General features: G+C 37.1%; 2 protein-coding genes across 2 annotated transcripts; both read right to left on the minus strand.

The window, feature by feature from the left end:
• Positions 1-3,626: 3,626 nt before the first annotated feature.
• Positions 3,627-8,969, minus strand: LOC135609436 (jasmonate-induced oxygenase 4-like). Its single transcript, XM_065102721.1, has 3 exons — positions 8,454-8,969; positions 6,554-6,875; positions 3,627-4,164 (listed from the first exon to the last, which is right to left on the minus strand). The coding sequence occupies exons 1-3, from the start codon at positions 8,930-8,932 to the stop codon at positions 3,916-3,918; spliced, it is 1,050 nt and encodes a 349-aa protein (XP_064958793.1). The 5' UTR covers positions 8,933-8,969; the 3' UTR covers positions 3,627-3,915.
• A 1,445-nt stretch (positions 8,970-10,414) lies between these two features.
• LOC135609447 (cyclin-A1-4-like) lies at positions 10,415-16,234 on the minus strand. Its single transcript, XM_065102740.1, has 11 exons — positions 15,838-16,234; positions 14,555-14,930; positions 14,269-14,402; positions 12,008-12,100; positions 11,798-11,931; positions 11,642-11,717; positions 11,490-11,566; positions 11,371-11,404; positions 11,143-11,292; positions 10,851-10,985; positions 10,415-10,765 (listed from the first exon to the last, which is right to left on the minus strand). Exons 1-11 carry the CDS (start codon positions 16,036-16,038, stop codon positions 10,694-10,696), a joined length of 1,482 nt encoding a protein of 493 aa, XP_064958812.1. The 5' UTR covers positions 16,039-16,234; the 3' UTR covers positions 10,415-10,693.
• Between the last annotated feature and the right edge of the window lie 169 nt (positions 16,235-16,403).

Genomic DNA, 16,403 nt, shown 5'->3' on the forward strand with positions numbered 1-16,403 from the left:
TCCTACTACAATACATTTCTAGACTTTCTAGTCTTCCAGTGTCCTACCGAGTCTGGAGTCATCAGTATCAATGCAGAAATAATATCTTTGATCTCTCTCTCTCTCTCTCCATCCTTTCTTGTGGACATGGAAATATGATCTCAGCCATATCTCCATGCTTACACAACTGAACTGCCGTTTAGTAATTTATTCGCAGATACACACGTATAGCAGATGACAAGAGATCACATGTTAGGATTGAGAGAGAGCCTTCTCAAGTTCTACAATGATACGATACATGACTTCAGGTATTTGCTGTTCTTTAACGCGGAGAAATGGGAGGCTGTATAAAAGAGGATTAAAAAAAATCCTAAGTTGATCAATATTTATAGAGTCATGTTATATATTGAGTTCGGTTCATAATATCATAATTTAAGTTTTTGATTAAATTGATATAAGATATTATACATGTTAACTTTGGCTCCTTTGATTTGAACTCAACAACAATAAAATTTTAACATTATATCAGAGTCTATCATTCGTAAAAAAATAAATAAATAAATAAAAAAATATTTAAAATTTTTTATTAAGATGAATTTGATAATCAAAATCAAATTGTGATTTAGTTACCGCACCATCTACCCTTCCGAATAAACAAGAGATAATTAAGCCACACATGAGATAATTAAGCCACACATGAACAATAATAAATAGGGGGGGAGATTTAGTTACCGCACCACCTACCTTTCTATGATTTGGCGTGCAGCGTGCTAGCCTTGTCTTGACATTCGTTGTAGAGGGAGGAGTCTCTTACCATCTGCGATTGTCGAAAAGGCCACAATGGAGAGTCAATCCCCCAAGCTCAAAGAGGAAACCACTAGTTGCATTGTGTGCTTCAGCATTTGAAGCTTCTCCTCTGTCATGCCTTGGCTCATGTCCAGCACTATCACTAGATCAATCGGGGCATAGAGAGGGGTAAAGGATCCTATCAATGACACTTTCACCTTGAGAGATACCACGTAGCTTCAATGTCTCCGCTCTTTCGAGAGTAGGGCCGCTTGCAGCATCACACTCACAAGGACGCCACGAACCCTGAACCTCGGTGTCGACCGACGAAGGACTCCTCCATCAGTGCGGTTAGCAAATCGGGTGCTAGGGGCCACAAGGCGCCCATAGAGCTTGTCCTCTCATTCCACATCCTTCATCTCCTCATTATTGTCGTAAGCTTTCTCATCCTTGTCCTTGTTGGCTACTTCTAGTATAGGATTGAACTACATGACCCCTCCCTGGTTGGGCTTCAACACAAACAACAGTGACTTGTCGTCATTATAGACTTTAGTAGCAATAACAGTGGCAGCAATGGCAGCCACTCTGTTCTCCCCAATTGTCGTTCCCCGCCTTTGTTGGTGTTCCGGTTGTCGTCGTTGGTAGTTCTCCTATTCGGATTCTGATTCTCCGTCTCTCTCGCTACCCCTTGCTCGATAGCCAATGCATCGCCTTCTCGGTGGCGAAGCATAGAGAGGAAGGATGCGTGGTGCCAAGAGGCAAAGCAAATGGGGTAAGCGAGACAGCACGTGGATCTTAATGTGAGCGACAATATAAGGAAATTGGAAAGCATAGGAGCACTCTGTCATGAAGACTGGCATCTCCTGACTCGCCTTCACAGGGTCTATTAGGCAACCGGTCCACGTTTTCAAATCCACATATTATTAGTTTTTTAAAACTTAAATTACACGTGTCATTATATTAATAATTTATTGTGAGTCGGTATGCCACGTAAGTAGACTCTAATGTTTATTAACTCAGACTTGATGAGAGGGGCTTATGGGTTATTTTTATATATGAATAAACTATAAAGACTTCTTAAGAAATCGATGACCAAAACCACAAGAGTTAAAATATACTTTAGCCTTAAAAACTTTGACATGTTATTATACAGTGCCTTCACCACTTATTTACAAAAATAAGTCTTATAATATAATAATTAATAGATTTTTAACATATATATTATTATTTTTATTAATAATTAAAATCTTATCAGTTAATATTCATAAAAAAATTATTGGATGATATTTGAAACATGTAGATACCACCCTCAAATTAATATTTTATAATAAAAATTATTGAATGAGGTTTAGAATCTTTTAAGGAAACTAAAATTGAAGTTGACTAACAAAAAAATTCTTTAAAATTTTAATATATGAAAAGGAAGGTTTGACATATATTAAATGAAAATTTAATATATTAAATGAAGGTTTAACCGATATTAAATTCTAATATTTCCTATGTGGAGTCAATGTAGTTGCTGAGCAACAAACATATGTATCAACGCTGATGTCACGGTAGCCATCACCATCTGCGTCGACATCGATGTAGTTGCCAAGTGGCATTACTCTGTATATGCATAAACGCTGAAGCAGATGTAGGGTGACGCTACTTAACAACTACGTCGATGCAGATATAGAGTGATACTGCTCGATAACTACATCGACGCCGACACAAATGGTAGCTGTCTCGTCGTTAACCTATTGGGTAGATTGTTCAACCGAAAGATGGGGTCATCGAAGGTCCTACTACTCCCCCTACTATCGTGTCAATTCTAATATAGGTATGAAAACAGAGAGACGGAGGACTCGTCAAAGGAGTTCGATTTGTTACTATTATCATCAACCAAGAAAAGAAGTTATGAAAGATTGGTAGGTGAGTGATTGTCGAGCTCTCAACGAACGTATCCGATGGTGGTAGAAAAATATGGATCCCAAAATTTGATGTTGAGTACGTCATTATACCCATCGTCGACGTAGTTGCCAAACAACCCTTACCTCTCGCCACCGCTCTCTTCATCCACAACAATTACCTGCAACCCCCAACAACACCATTGTTCGCCACTATCAACTGAAATATTTAAATTATTTTTTTTATTTTTTTATTTTTATGTTTCCATTAATAAAACCTAGATGTTAAGATAAATGGACCTAGATGTTTGCAACTATAAAAATACCAATATAACTTTTTATAATGTAAAGACCAAGATATCAAAGATAACTAACTATAAAAGATAATATATAATTAGCAATCATCCCATTTCTATTTTTAAACTCCACTCTATTTTTTAAATAATTTTTTTTTTATTTTTAAACTATATAATTATTTGTAGTTTTATTAATAAAAGTGAACCGATGATATTGGACAATCTTTTATGACTTTGCAATAAAAGATTTGACTGTGGTAATATACATGATCAATGCAACCTTGGTAATTTTAATTAACCAATGACAGTAAAACATATACTTTAGAAAAGCTTGACAATATAATATGCAGACTAAAGAACTGAGCCAAAAATACACTCATTTGATTACACGCCAAATATTCATAGCCAAGAAAAGCATAGCTGTTAATTGACATAAGCAACTGTAAAGTCCATTTTTCTAACTGGCTGCCTTGACAAAGCACAAAAGCAAAAATACACAAATGTTGACACCACAGAGATCATAAGCAAGAGAAAACTTTCATCTCTTCTCTACTATCACAAATCTATCAGGTTTTAGGCCAAGAATTATAAACAGTTCAAAGCTAACGTGAACATTTTATCATAAAAAACATCACATGGAGCTGAAAGCACAAATCAGTCAAAACCATGAGGATGATAAGTCAAATCCCATATCTAAAACTTCCATAGAATGCTTGCTGATTTATACAGATAAATTTCCAACACCAAAAGATGCAGATATGTGTGAAATGAGACAAAATCATACCTATTCACAATCCTTTTTCTTGTTGCTTTCAAAGTTCCGAACCTTTTTGTTCAAGGCTATAATCTTGATAGACATCTTCCACCAAGAATCCTTATTGGCATACATGTTTTCATTACAGAGCACATCTCAACTTGGGCGAGCTTAGGAGTTCATAGACCAATCACAATATAAGAATGATGCATTACTGGTTAATTAAAAGAGCATCAATATTGCGCTTGCCTTCTGGACCTTTGCTGTACCATGACGAGACATAGTCCCCATAAAGAACCTCTCGGTACTTTAGTGGAGACTGCTTGGTGATTAGCTGCATAGCAGGATATATTTTCCTGGTCTTACATGGATCATAAAATGTGGCAACAGATAACCGGGGATGATGGGCATTGACAACAGCTCGATGCACAGCACTCTTATATTCACCGTTACTTATCACCTGCAGAAAATTCAGAATGGGTGAGAATTCAAGCTGAAGTAAAAGGTTTCTGTAAAACATCATGATTCACGAGTGACCCATGGTGTGCAGAAGATAAATACAGGAAAAGTACAGATTCAAAATAATGAAGATCTCTGAGAAATGCTTTCTGACACCCACTTCGTCAGACTCTCGGTCAAACAGCCACCAATTTGATGTGATCAAAATATCTTTCCAAATGCCATTTAAAGGTCATAAACTGTTCCCAACATCATCTAACATTTGTGTACAAAAAGCTGCAACAATTATCAACTAGTTTTTTGGTCAACTTATTGCATGTTTGACTGGCTGTCTGACAAAGAGGATGTGAGAAACACAACTCCAGATTTGCTTGTATTCAACCAAAAAATAAGCTCAGACCGGGTTTCTTAATTAACAGTGGGTCTTAGGAGCCTATCAATTTAATTAGCATTTTATGGAAGATGTATACTGGAAGACTAGATGTAAGATCATGCGGCCTTCCTCTTATATAATAAACCAATAGCAGAGTTATCAAAGTTACCTTTAATATATTACCTTTGGAAAGGTGACTTAATTTTTGCCATCGGGCAAGTTCCAAATTGCAACAGTACCCTCCCAACTCAAGATTGCTTAGTGTTAATGATGATCAAGAATTGACCCAGCAACTAGAATTCAATTTTCACTCACACGCTTTTAAAGCCCCTAGTGATAGGCAGTGAAATCTTAAAGAGAAGAAGAACTATATCAAGTTCATCAATGCTATAACCTTTTTGGAAGGCACTAATCCAAAAATTTGGAACCCAAGTATCAAGCAGGAAGCGAGTGTAAACAATGTTACCATCTCCCTCCTACATGTTGAGGATTATTGTGGCAGCATGAGGACCAGATCACTAGAATCATATTTGAGCATAAAGAACTAATTCATGAAGGGCTTAGCCAAGGTCAAGAAAATAGGCTTGGGAAGCGGTTCGAAAGATGCCCCTGGAAGCTTCCTGAAACAATGGTACCTGTCCTGGTCGTTGAGAAGGCACTTATGCAAAAAATGTGGAATCAAGCAAGCACGATTGAGCCTCGTCTTCCCCAGAGAATCAATCAGGAAGTGAGTGAAGACAATGTCACCAACTCCCTCATAAATGTAAAGCATTATGGTGGCAGCATCACTGAAATCATTCTTGAGCTTAAGAAAATGTGCTCGGGGATCAGAAGAAAAGATAACGACAACATCATTCAAATAATACCCCTGGAACTCAGATGTCAGCACAAGATGGAACTCATGCTAATTATCATTGCACACAGGATTTATAAAAGACCATCATATTATTGCTAAATCCAAAAAACTAAAAATAAATTTCTCTTGTCAGCATAATTTCATGTGGGATAATAAATCTGGTGTTGAGTCCATGTTAGCAGATTTTCCACAAGAAAATCTTATAAAAAAATAAATTTGTAGCAAGCCACCTCTAAATTCATTAAGGAGATGTAATTCAATAATTAAGGTGGTCGTTCCAGAAAATGAACTAATTTTTTGCTAATCATTTTACAAGTTAATTCCGGATGAAAGTTCACATTTTTGCATAAAACTAGATGTTGAACTTCTTACATGTCTATAATTGCATGTTATACATGATGCTTTGGTATCTATAAAAGATCTAATCAGCCCCAGACAGTAGCATTATTACAGAGATTACAACTATTAATATACTTAAAACCAACAGCTCATTAGATCAAGTTCATGCAGTGGCTTTACATGAACTGATAGTGCAATGGATGAATCAGTTGTTCATATATGGAAATGTTAGCATATGTGATATGTAGATTTTAGAATGTGTTAAACGGAACAATCACAACTAACATGTACATCCTTAGTTCATACAAGGAGCAAAAATTAGTATAATTAATCAAGACAAAGATTATAAAAGTAAGCATTACCTAGTTATTATAACACTTGTTTTTATGAAAATGAATTTTTATGTTAAGAAAAAAAAGAGAAAATAATTAATGAAGAACAGCAATACTTAATATTTGTCAAAGAGCAAGAGGATATCTAATGTTGTAAGAAGTGTCGATTAAGATGCTGGTCTACCACCTAGAAATATATGATCAGTCCCTGTAACCTTTAGAAATCTAAGATGTATAACTACCTGTTCATGCCTTTGAATCTTTGCAAAACGTAGTTACATGCGAAGTTATTGTTACATTTAGAATCAATAAATGCATCTAGAAACATTCAAAATTCTCTACCAAATGACCAAATTATAGAATATCAATAAACTAAATGTTCTAACAATCATTTAAGATAAATCAGTATTAATTTGAAGGAGAGCTTACAACAAAAACAGTTAAAGATACATAACATTTTGGCATCATAATTGAACTTAAATGCAAATACCTCAGTTTGATCAGCCAAAATGACAACAACTGCATCAGATAAAGGCTGTACTTGCACCCATTCCCCATCTTTCAGTACCTCAAGACCTTCCACATCATCTTGTATTAGAAGTGTTATGGCACCCATGTCAGAATGGGATTGCAAACCAAGAGCAAGATCTGGCTGAGGACAAGGGGGGTAGTAGCTAATAGTTATGTTCTGATAAACTTCTCCAACTGCTTCTTCAATGTACAGTGGTGGTAACCCAAGACTTTGGGAGATCATACATAACAATGTTTGAGCAAGCTTCTTCATGTTGTTGCTATATTCTATCACAACATCCCTGCCCAAATCAGCCAGTTCTATTGCATGCATTAGAAGGCATCACAAGTTCATGCTGGACAGAAATGAAAAAGAGAACGGTGGCATTAATGCCTGAATTTATGTAGCTGAAGGAAACATTTAGCAATATGACTCACACGTATCACATTGCATTTTTTTTTTAGTAATGATATTCAGAACTGCAGTAGAAAACCAATCAAGATCTAAAATTTTGTATAATGTAAATGATTCAGAATGAGAGGCTCAAATTTTTGATGCACAGGAGATGACCATTTTAATTAGTAGTTCCATGCCAGTCTTGAAAAGAGTCCTGAAGCTAAGATTAAGAAAGTTTCCTCTAATTGAGAAGTCATAGAGAGCTTCAATGGGTTATTTTGTCCGTTCCAGAAAATTTCCTTTTTGGATTCAGATTCACTATACAAAGTGAGTCCCCCCATCATAAAATTTGAATCTCAAACCAACAAAATTTTAGGTTCTCAGTTCTGTTAAAAAACAACATCACAAAAGCAAGATCATTGTGACCTTTAGGTGTCATATCCAGTTGGTTGACATCTGAACTCTGAGTTCAAAGTCTGAGGTCTATAACTAACTAGAACTCGACTAAATTCTTCGAACTGACTTCAGCCTAAAGAAAACAGAATTCAAATTAAAGGAATTGCTTCCTCATCCTCATCAGTCAAGACGAACTACACACACCCTGAGTGTCTCAGTGGTATTACGCATAACCAAGATTTCACTATTCCACTAAAAATGCATCTATTTACTCTATTGCTTTCTGATGTTAGCTGGTTCTTATTCTTCAAAGACTTTTCACCGAAAAATGAAGTTTGCTTTAAATTGTGATCTTCAAATGTTACCAGGATAATATCAGCAGCAACAATATGCAGGCCATTGAAACTTATTAAATATATCAGTAAATTACATTATAAGTAATGCAGAGACATATCATCACTGTGCAAACAACTAAATTATTCTAGTTTTTCACTGATTAGTTCCGAGCCTTCAATTACTAAGCGAATTTTAACAATAAAAATATCAAACAAGTCAAAGAGCTGATTTTTGAGAAACTAACAAATAACAACTAAACTTTAGCCAGCGGCGCCTCCGCTAAACCTTCCAAATAATATAGTAGATGGTAAACGAAAGATCGCACAGAATGAAAGATTTCTTTGTCCGAACGAGTTAAATACTTAACACATGCAAATCCAATCTACCATAGTATACTCGATCATTAAGTAGTTTTAGAAATACCATTTCTCTCAAAAGTTCAAATGATTGCATACCATGAATATCTTATTGAACAGTTTTTCCCTATAGAAATGACAAAATTAAACATTCAATTTCAGTATGACCAATCAACATGCAGCGCTGGTAGGTGAACTCAAAACCCCAGAGACCTGCCACCTTTCATCCCTTATCGAAATCACTAAATCCCAGTCGGATCAAAACCCATCTCGGACGCCTTCTTAACTAAAAGATGCTTACTTGCTCATTTGCAACCTTCTACGAGCTTTGTTTGAATCAATTCGAAAAGAAAAAAGATGCACAAGGTTGATAATTTCAATCCAACAATCCTAACCTGTAATTGGATGGGAAATCCGGCCACCGGCTAGGGTTGCGGCGAGACTCCGGCAGCGCGTGATGGTCGAAGTAATCTCTCCAATCGAGCACCCCATCGTCCTTCGCGAGCATGCGGCTCCCATAACCCTCGGAGGCCGGCGACCGGGGATCGCACGCGAACCGGAGCTTGGCCTCCATGGGGGCGCGGAAGAAGGAAGACCCCATGGCCCTGACCTCCTCCAGGAGCCCCGGGCGAACGCCATGGTTCACCACCTGGAAAGCGCCCCACTCCCGGCAGGCGCGGCCGATCGCCGCGACGGGGTCGCCGCCGGAGGGGCCGAGGTCGACGACGGGAATGCCGCCGCGATCCGCAGTGGCATCGCGACGGCGGCTGAGGTGCGGGCGAAGCTCCGGCGGCTGGACGTATCGGGCAGGGAGGTGGGCGACGCCGGCCTCCACGAGGGTTTGGACGCGTTGGGTTTCGGCCGCGGCTTCCATGGACGAACGGAGAGGGTGACGGCAGCCTTCGAGCGACGAAGTGAGTAATTTATAGACCTTTTTTAATAAAAAAAATATCTATTTCAAATTTAATTCAATTATAAAGTCTTTTGGAAAATATAATTAATAGAATCTGCCAGTTATAGCCTCGTCATCGTGTCACCGGCACGGCGAAGGGTGACATGCGACCAATACAATCCGTCCCACTTGCAATGTGTGTACAATCGCTGTATCACAGGATGTATTACCTGGAAGCCAAGAATAATCATTTCTTTGACGCTTAACGACCAAATCTGTAATTTGCAAGACAACGGTTTCATTAAGCTTTTAGGAATCATTTCAAGACAGCACCTTTCATGATTAACATTTCTTGGGGCAAGACAACGGTGGCAAGATTAACATTTCTAGGGTCTAATGATATATTATACTTTATAATTAAACCTTCTTAGTATCTTGAGACTAAAAATTTTTATATTATGATTTGTATGGTTACGCTAACGTTATCGATTTTATCGATAAAAATATGAAAACAAAAGATAAAAATAAATTTAACGTTCTGGTCGATGGTAGCGGATAATGTTGGTGATGTCGAACGACGATAGCATCAAGACAAAATGACTGTTATGGATGAAGAGAGCAACGACGAGAAATAAGGGTTGTTCGACATCTACATTAGTAACCCTTGTGCTACTCGATAATTGTGTTGACGCCAACAAAAATGCAGACGATGAAAGGGTTATTTGGCATCTGCAACAGCGTCAACACAATTACCGAGTGACGAAAGGGTTGTTGATGCAAATGTCGAGCGATAGTTTTGTCGCTCGACAATTACGTCAATGTCAATGCAAATACTAAGTAGTAAACGAGTCGTTCGACATCTGTGCACTTACCTAGATATAAAATAATATCATTCGACAACTATATCGGTGCTAACAAAATATATAACGACCCTCATCTCTCGCTATCGTTCTCCTCATCCATAAATAGTCACCCGTAAACCCTAATAACGTAGTCATTCACCATCATCAATTAAAATATTAAAATTATTTTTTATCCTTTATTTTTATGTTTCTATCGATGAAATTGACGACATTAAAATAAATGAACTTAAATATTTTATTTTTATAATTATAAGAATTCTAATAGAAAATTTTTAAATGTAAAAACCAAAATGCTAAGAAAATCTAACTATAGGGATAATCTATCATTAACCTTTAATCGATGCTTCTCAAACAAGTCAACATCACCAAACTGATAAGCACAATTTACTTTTCACACCTAGTTGAGGATATTAGAAACTTATAGGCATTCATATCTCATCAATAGAGAAACAATCATATAATGCTAAAAATATTCTTAAGAAAATTTCCTTCATAGCAACATAGTCAAAGCTCAAAGGAGGCACAAACAGTGATTAGTAGCAAGGTAAACGGTGAAAGAGATCAACCACGCTTGGGGCAAATTACTCCCGAAGACTGCATATAGATCCTCGATCAAATTGATAGATATTTTCACAGGGCAAATGACTTGACCACAAGATTTGCGATGTACATGAAAAGATCAGGAATACACAGAGTAAGTGAAATTGTCAACTAGTAGCCTCTCCATCAGATTGCCTGTCGATTAGTGGCTAGCTAACATATATGTATGCATTTGTGAACCGTTTACGTTTCACTGCCTTCCATCAGTTCAACCGGTCTCCTCATGCAATGGAGAAGTTGATTCATAACGCAGATTGTAAAACTAGTTCCTTGACTAAATCTAATTCCTTGCATCTTGGAAGTACTCTGCAGGTATGGAAGCAGGGCAGTACTTCTTGGCGACAAATTTGTACTGGGAAAGAGAGAAATGCAACTCCAGTGTCAAACAAAGAATTACGAACTTACTGCAAGCTCAGCAGCTCATATAAAAGATTTACCTTGTGCTGGCTGTACTTTTCTCTAATTGCCGGTAGGTTATTGCCTGAGCTAGTGCAGAATAGGCGATGCAATGCCTTCACGCAGTCAGAGAGATCAGATGGTTTATATAACGTGTAATGATCAAGTGTAGCATTCTGCATACAGTTTAAAATTGAAAAGTATTAATTCTAAAACTATAAAACTACAAACTGAATGTTGGGAATTGGAATCCAAGACTGATTAGCATTAGCAACAGAAAGATCACTTCCTAAAATGAAGATTTATTATACAAATGAAAATCGACAAACGTACCCAAGGCCTTTTTGCTGGTTGCAAGATGAACCTCGCCAAGAAAATAGCAGAAGCCGCTATAAGTGATGGAGCGTAGCAAAGCAAACTGTACTCCAGAAGTGAAATCTCTGCCACATAGCCAGCAAGAAACTCAAGTTGCAATGCTGGAACCTGGAAAAAGGAAAATGATAAGAATCACAACTCTCCATGAAAACAACTACGAAAGAGATGGGCAAAAGATGGAGTTACCTCATCAGATCCTTGAGCGGCCCGAATGAATCTCCTTTTCATATCACATTAGATGATATAGTCAGTAGTATGTCCGCATAATACTTGACAACATAGACACCAAGGTTCCTAGTTTTTACCTCAAAAAACACTTAACAGTTGGGGCTGTCATTTCATATTTCAGGTACTTCAAAACATCGGCTTCCATTTGAAAAACCTGTAACACTTAGACATGAATGGACAACACAAGCATTGGATATGATAACTTAACTAAAGTTGAAAGCACGTCCACCTCATCCTTGAAGTATGTGTTGTCAGTAATATAGCAAAATTCTTCCACTTGTGGGGCACATATCTCCTCATATTTTCTACAAGTATATTAACATATATAAATTATTATGAATGAAAGCAAACATACTCAATTAGAACATCTGTAGTCAGTTCTTACGCAGCAATAAGCATACAAGAAACACCAAGAAGTTGTAATCTTTGGCGGTTTATCTCATTGCCAGAAAGATACCGATCAATGTAATTAACAGTTAGGTATAGTGTATCAGGTACAAGACGATATTCTTCTGCGACCTGTGGTCAAGAAAAGATAAGTAAATTTGAATAGAATGAAATGGCATCCACAAGGAGTCGCTTGTTATGGATATACCTCTACAAGCCAATCTATTAGAATTGAACGCATACTTGCATTAATGTCCTTCTGAATTTTTTCCATGAAATCCGTGGAAGGCCTTTTCTTAGTCTGTCAGGTAAGCAGAAGATGTACTCTGATATCAGGTACAAAAACACAGTTCATTCTAAATTATGTCTACTCATACATCCAGACTAAGGAACTTAGTGCTTTGATGTATGTCTACTCATACATCAAAGTCGCAAATGAATCACCTTCTTTAATAGTATTATGTTACAGCATGAAATAAATCACACAAATTGACATTGAATACTTAAATTATAGTACAAGATACTGGAATTATAAACTAAAACTTCTTGAAATCAATTCAGCATAAGTCAAAATTTCCAATTATGGACAAACTAAGTGATACTGATAAGTTATAATTCATTAAAACCATCCTAGCCTACAAAATTGAATGACTAAGTTATTTCAATCGACAATTCAAACCTGCATCGCTGCATCAATTGGAAGATACAAGCGATTCTCAGTCTTTTGGGACCAAAATCTACTGAAACTATTGATGGTCTTAGAAGAATTTCTAATGCAGGACTTATACTCCAATATAAAGAAAGTTAAACATGAATTCAATATCCCTGCAAAATGCACGAGTTCGCTAATCAGTACCAAAACAACACACCATATGATGCAGGATCATTTTTATTTTATTTTGTATTTGGAATAATTTTATTTCTTTAGGGATTTTTGCAATGTAACATCTTATTTAATTCTACATCACTTTACGAGATATCTCTGAAACCATTGAAACGATTGGTATATATCTCCGATTGAAGATACTTTACAAGAAAGAAAAAACGGAAGGACAACCCTCAAAACAAAATTGGCAGCGATTTTTTTTTCTAGTATGGTATAAAGATGGTTACCTTAAGTAAAAAGAAATGATTTCTTTTGATGATTTTTCCTTATTCCTCTTTGTATTGGAGGTCTATTCAAAGAGAGAAAGAATTGTATCAAGTAAACATGGCTGAATGTATGAAAATATATTTTCCAACATTACGTACGTGATTTGGGGTCACATTTTCTTTTTAGATAGTGTGATTCAATAATCCACATATAGACATGCGAAGCAATGTGAAGCTTCATCCTTTATTCCTTGAGCCAGAATGAATCTGAGATTCTGATATTTCTTTTTCTCTTGTTCCTCATCTAAATTTTTTTTCTATTCCACAAATTCTATAAATAAAATTATTTTCTTTGTCCATCCAAGATTCATTCTACATCAGGGTTAGTATTAGAGATCTTCTACTAGATCACCAAAAATCCTATGTATGTCTGATGGCCCCATCCTATGCATCAATGTTTTCAACAATTAACAGTCAGTAGGAGCTTGTAGCATGGAAGACCAAATTAATTGGTGCATATTGCACCATTACTGAACTCGAACCAATAATGAAAAATATTCTTGCTTATAATTTGACATTGTTTTATATTTTCTTTGATCTCCTCCACCAAAGTCCCACCACACTTCTCCTCTACCTCTCTTATAAAAAATTTTCCAAACCCAGAACTTCTCATCACCCCTTTTCTTTATGTGATATTTTTATTCCTTTTTACCAAAATTTATAAATATCATTGAATCCTTTCTATTTTTCTTTATTGTGGGATAGATGAATGATTTTGTATCATCACTACTTTTCTCATTTCCTTCCATCTTGTTGTCTCTGGTTGCCAAAGATAACAAGAATCTTCAATTTGAGTAGCAAATTCTTTCAAATCATTGCTCAACAATATTGACAGTAAGCAAAAGTGAGTCTCTTCAATACTTCTATTTATTGTCTCTCACTTCTTTTTCTTCCCCATCTCCACCTTGAACATCAGATCAAACCCACATCAAATGCCTAGGCATTATTCTACAACAGAGACTTAAGACCCAATCACGTGCATATCTTCTTCTTTTTCTGCTACTGTACTGCCAAGCTGTAAGGCTGGTTGGCATAGTTGAAACTGGCAAAATATAAAACCTTAATTAAGGGCAACTATAATGGAGTATCAAACCAAAGAAATAAAGATAGCAATGCAAGTCCTAATAGATCTAGATTCCAGATAAAGAGAACCAATTTATGACCCTACTAGCAAGCAAGCAAACTAAGCAAACTCCTGGGAACATGTGCATTGATCAAGTAGAATGGCAAAGACAAGAACAGTTCACATCACGATATGCAGTACAAATATACAAAAGAGAACCTACAAAAAAGAGTATACAAAATCGAGAATCTCACCTCAGCTATGCGTAAATGTCTGTAGATATCACCAGCAAGTGTAGTGCAAAATTGTGGATCATCGTGGTTTGTATCAACATCAATGATGTCATCAACTTCCATCATCATAGGAACATCAATGCTCAATTTGGAACCTGATGAGTATATATGACAATCACTGGTGATTAGGCGACTAAAAAGAAACAATATATCAATTTAAGCTGCCAAAATTAAGAAGCACCAAGGATTATTGACTATGACAGCCCTACTGAAAAATTTATTTCAGAAAAAGTCAAAACAAGAGTACCTGCTTCAGCTGCATGCTCAGAGATGTGAAGGTTTTTATTTGCTTGTCTCTCCAAGGAATTTATAACTGAACAATCTCCTTTGTCTATATACTCAAAGTCAGGACTTCTCATCGAATCACATGTTGACATTGTTTCATCCAAAGAAACAGAATCTCTGGAGTGACCAGGCGACTTAAGTGTACTGCAGGGTGCAAGACAGGCAGGAACTGTAATCTTAGGTCCATTGTTGATTGAAAGTGAACTCTTGTTGCTAGATTTATTTGTATCTGGTTTAATAGCAGCCGAAGTAACTGCAGAGCTGCCACCCGATCTTGTATCACGATAACAACTCAAAGATCCCTTCTTTGTTGAAGCTGAACTTGTTGTGTTAATCTTCTAGATTGGCCAAAAATAGGATCAATCAGGTATTAACAAGTAATGCATCAAAAAGGAAGAATTAGATATACAAAAAATACCCTTAATCATGCTCAAACTTTAAGAAAAATTAAAAAAGTAGTCGGTGACCAACGAAAAATGCAGAATTTAGTGACGACATATAAGTAAAAGAACAACTAAGAAAAATGTTAATCTCCAATGGAATTAAGAAAAATATGTAAGCAAGATGCAAAGGAAAATAGTTGAAAATAGAAATCAACATGAGAAGGCCAGTAGGTTACATGGTTATAAAAAAAAAGAGCCAATATCCATGCGAGAGCACAAAAACATATTCAATTTTGAGTAAAATATCGCAAGACCTCATGTTCTAATTTAACCAGGGCTCAAATATAAGCACCTTATGCAGTATCCGAAGATGAAAGAACATCAAACATGAGAGTTTTCCAACAAAAAATATCGCATTACTCAAAAAAGGACAAACTACCATGTTTCACTGTCATTTTGTGTCAAAACCATCTAAACTCCATGAAAATAACATTAGAAGATATATCAAATAACTATTGCATTTGAGCTACTAAGCAAGAAATGTCAAATACTGACAGAATGTATACGAAGTGACAATATTTTCAGCTATAATAACGCCAGAAACAAAAAATGATCACTGAAATCTGTAGTTATATTAGGAACCCTAAAACAAAATTGGCACTCCAAGCGCCCTTATTCTAAGCATTCTACTGAAACGATCAGAATCCCAATTCATCATACAAAGAACACCGCAAACCTCTCTAGAGCATAATACTACATAACAATCAACAATTATATCGGGAAAAGGCGCGCGGATTCTACTAAAAAAGCACATCCATATATCCAAGAAGGTAACAAAGAATGCAGCGCCAAGTATACCCACGTTGGCCCCCTTAGCTCCGAGCGGCCGAGCAGGGTTACGTGCCACTTTGCTCTGGTTGCTAATATTCGCAAGCGCGACCCTCTTCTTGGCCTGCCCCGCCAAAGCTGCCGGCATCTTGGAGGCAGACTCCGTCGCAGCCGGCCTCTTCGCCGAAGCGGACGCTGCGGAGGCCGACGAGGAGATCGACGGCCGGCGATTCATCTATCAATGTCCCTCGATAAACCCTAACCCTAACAATCCCAAACCGGGAGCCCTCAACTCGCCTCGCTCCAATTCGGCCTCTCTCGCTACGAGATCAAGCAAGAAGGGCGAGGAGGCGACCGGACCAAGAAGGGATCAAGTTGCGAAACCCAACGTCAGGGTGGCGATGGGGGGTCTCCTTCCTTCTTCTTCTTCCGACAAGAGGAGCGGATTAAAAGCAGGAAGAGGGTGGAGAACGAGATGGATTTATCGACGCCCTTTTTCGATTAATTAATTTAAATTAAGTTCTTGGAGGGAAGAAGTCGTTTTGAATCCCGAAAGATCTGGACCGTCCATCATGGGATCATCACGCAGTCCCGCATCGT

This window comes from Musa acuminata, chromosome BXJ1-2 (assembly GCF_036884655.1).
Source record: "Musa acuminata AAA Group cultivar baxijiao chromosome BXJ1-2, Cavendish_Baxijiao_AAA, whole genome shotgun sequence".
NCBI classification, from domain to species: domain Eukaryota; kingdom Viridiplantae; phylum Streptophyta; class Magnoliopsida; order Zingiberales; family Musaceae; genus Musa; species Musa acuminata.

What these genes read in the sequence shown, in the direction of transcription:
- LOC135609447 (XM_065102740.1), bottom strand. Translation starts at nt 16,038, where the DNA reads ATGAATCGCCGGCCGTCGATCTCCTCGTCGGCCTCCGCAGCGTCCGCT. An exon ending in ACACATACTTCAAGGATGAG is followed by an intron (nt 11,567 to 11,641) that starts GTGGACGTGCTT and finishes TAAGTGTTACAG; the next exon opens with GTTTTTCAAATGGAAGCCGA. An exon ending in AACCAGCAAAAAGGCCTTGG is followed by an intron (nt 10,986 to 11,142) that starts GTACGTTTGTCG and finishes AACTGTATGCAG; the next exon opens with AATGCTACACTTGATCATTA.
- LOC135609436 (XM_065102721.1), bottom strand. Translation starts at nt 8,932, where the DNA reads ATGGAAGCCGCGGCCGAAACCCAACGCGTCCAAACCCTCGTGGAGGCC. An exon ending in GATTTCCCATCCAATTACAG is followed by an intron (nt 6,876 to 8,453) that starts GTTAGGATTGTT and finishes TGATTTGGGCAG; the next exon opens with GGATGTTGTGATAGAATATA. An exon ending in TTTTGGCTGATCAAACTGAG is followed by an intron (nt 4,165 to 6,553) that starts GTATTTGCATTT and finishes AATTTTCTGCAG; the next exon opens with GTGATAAGTAACGGTGAATA.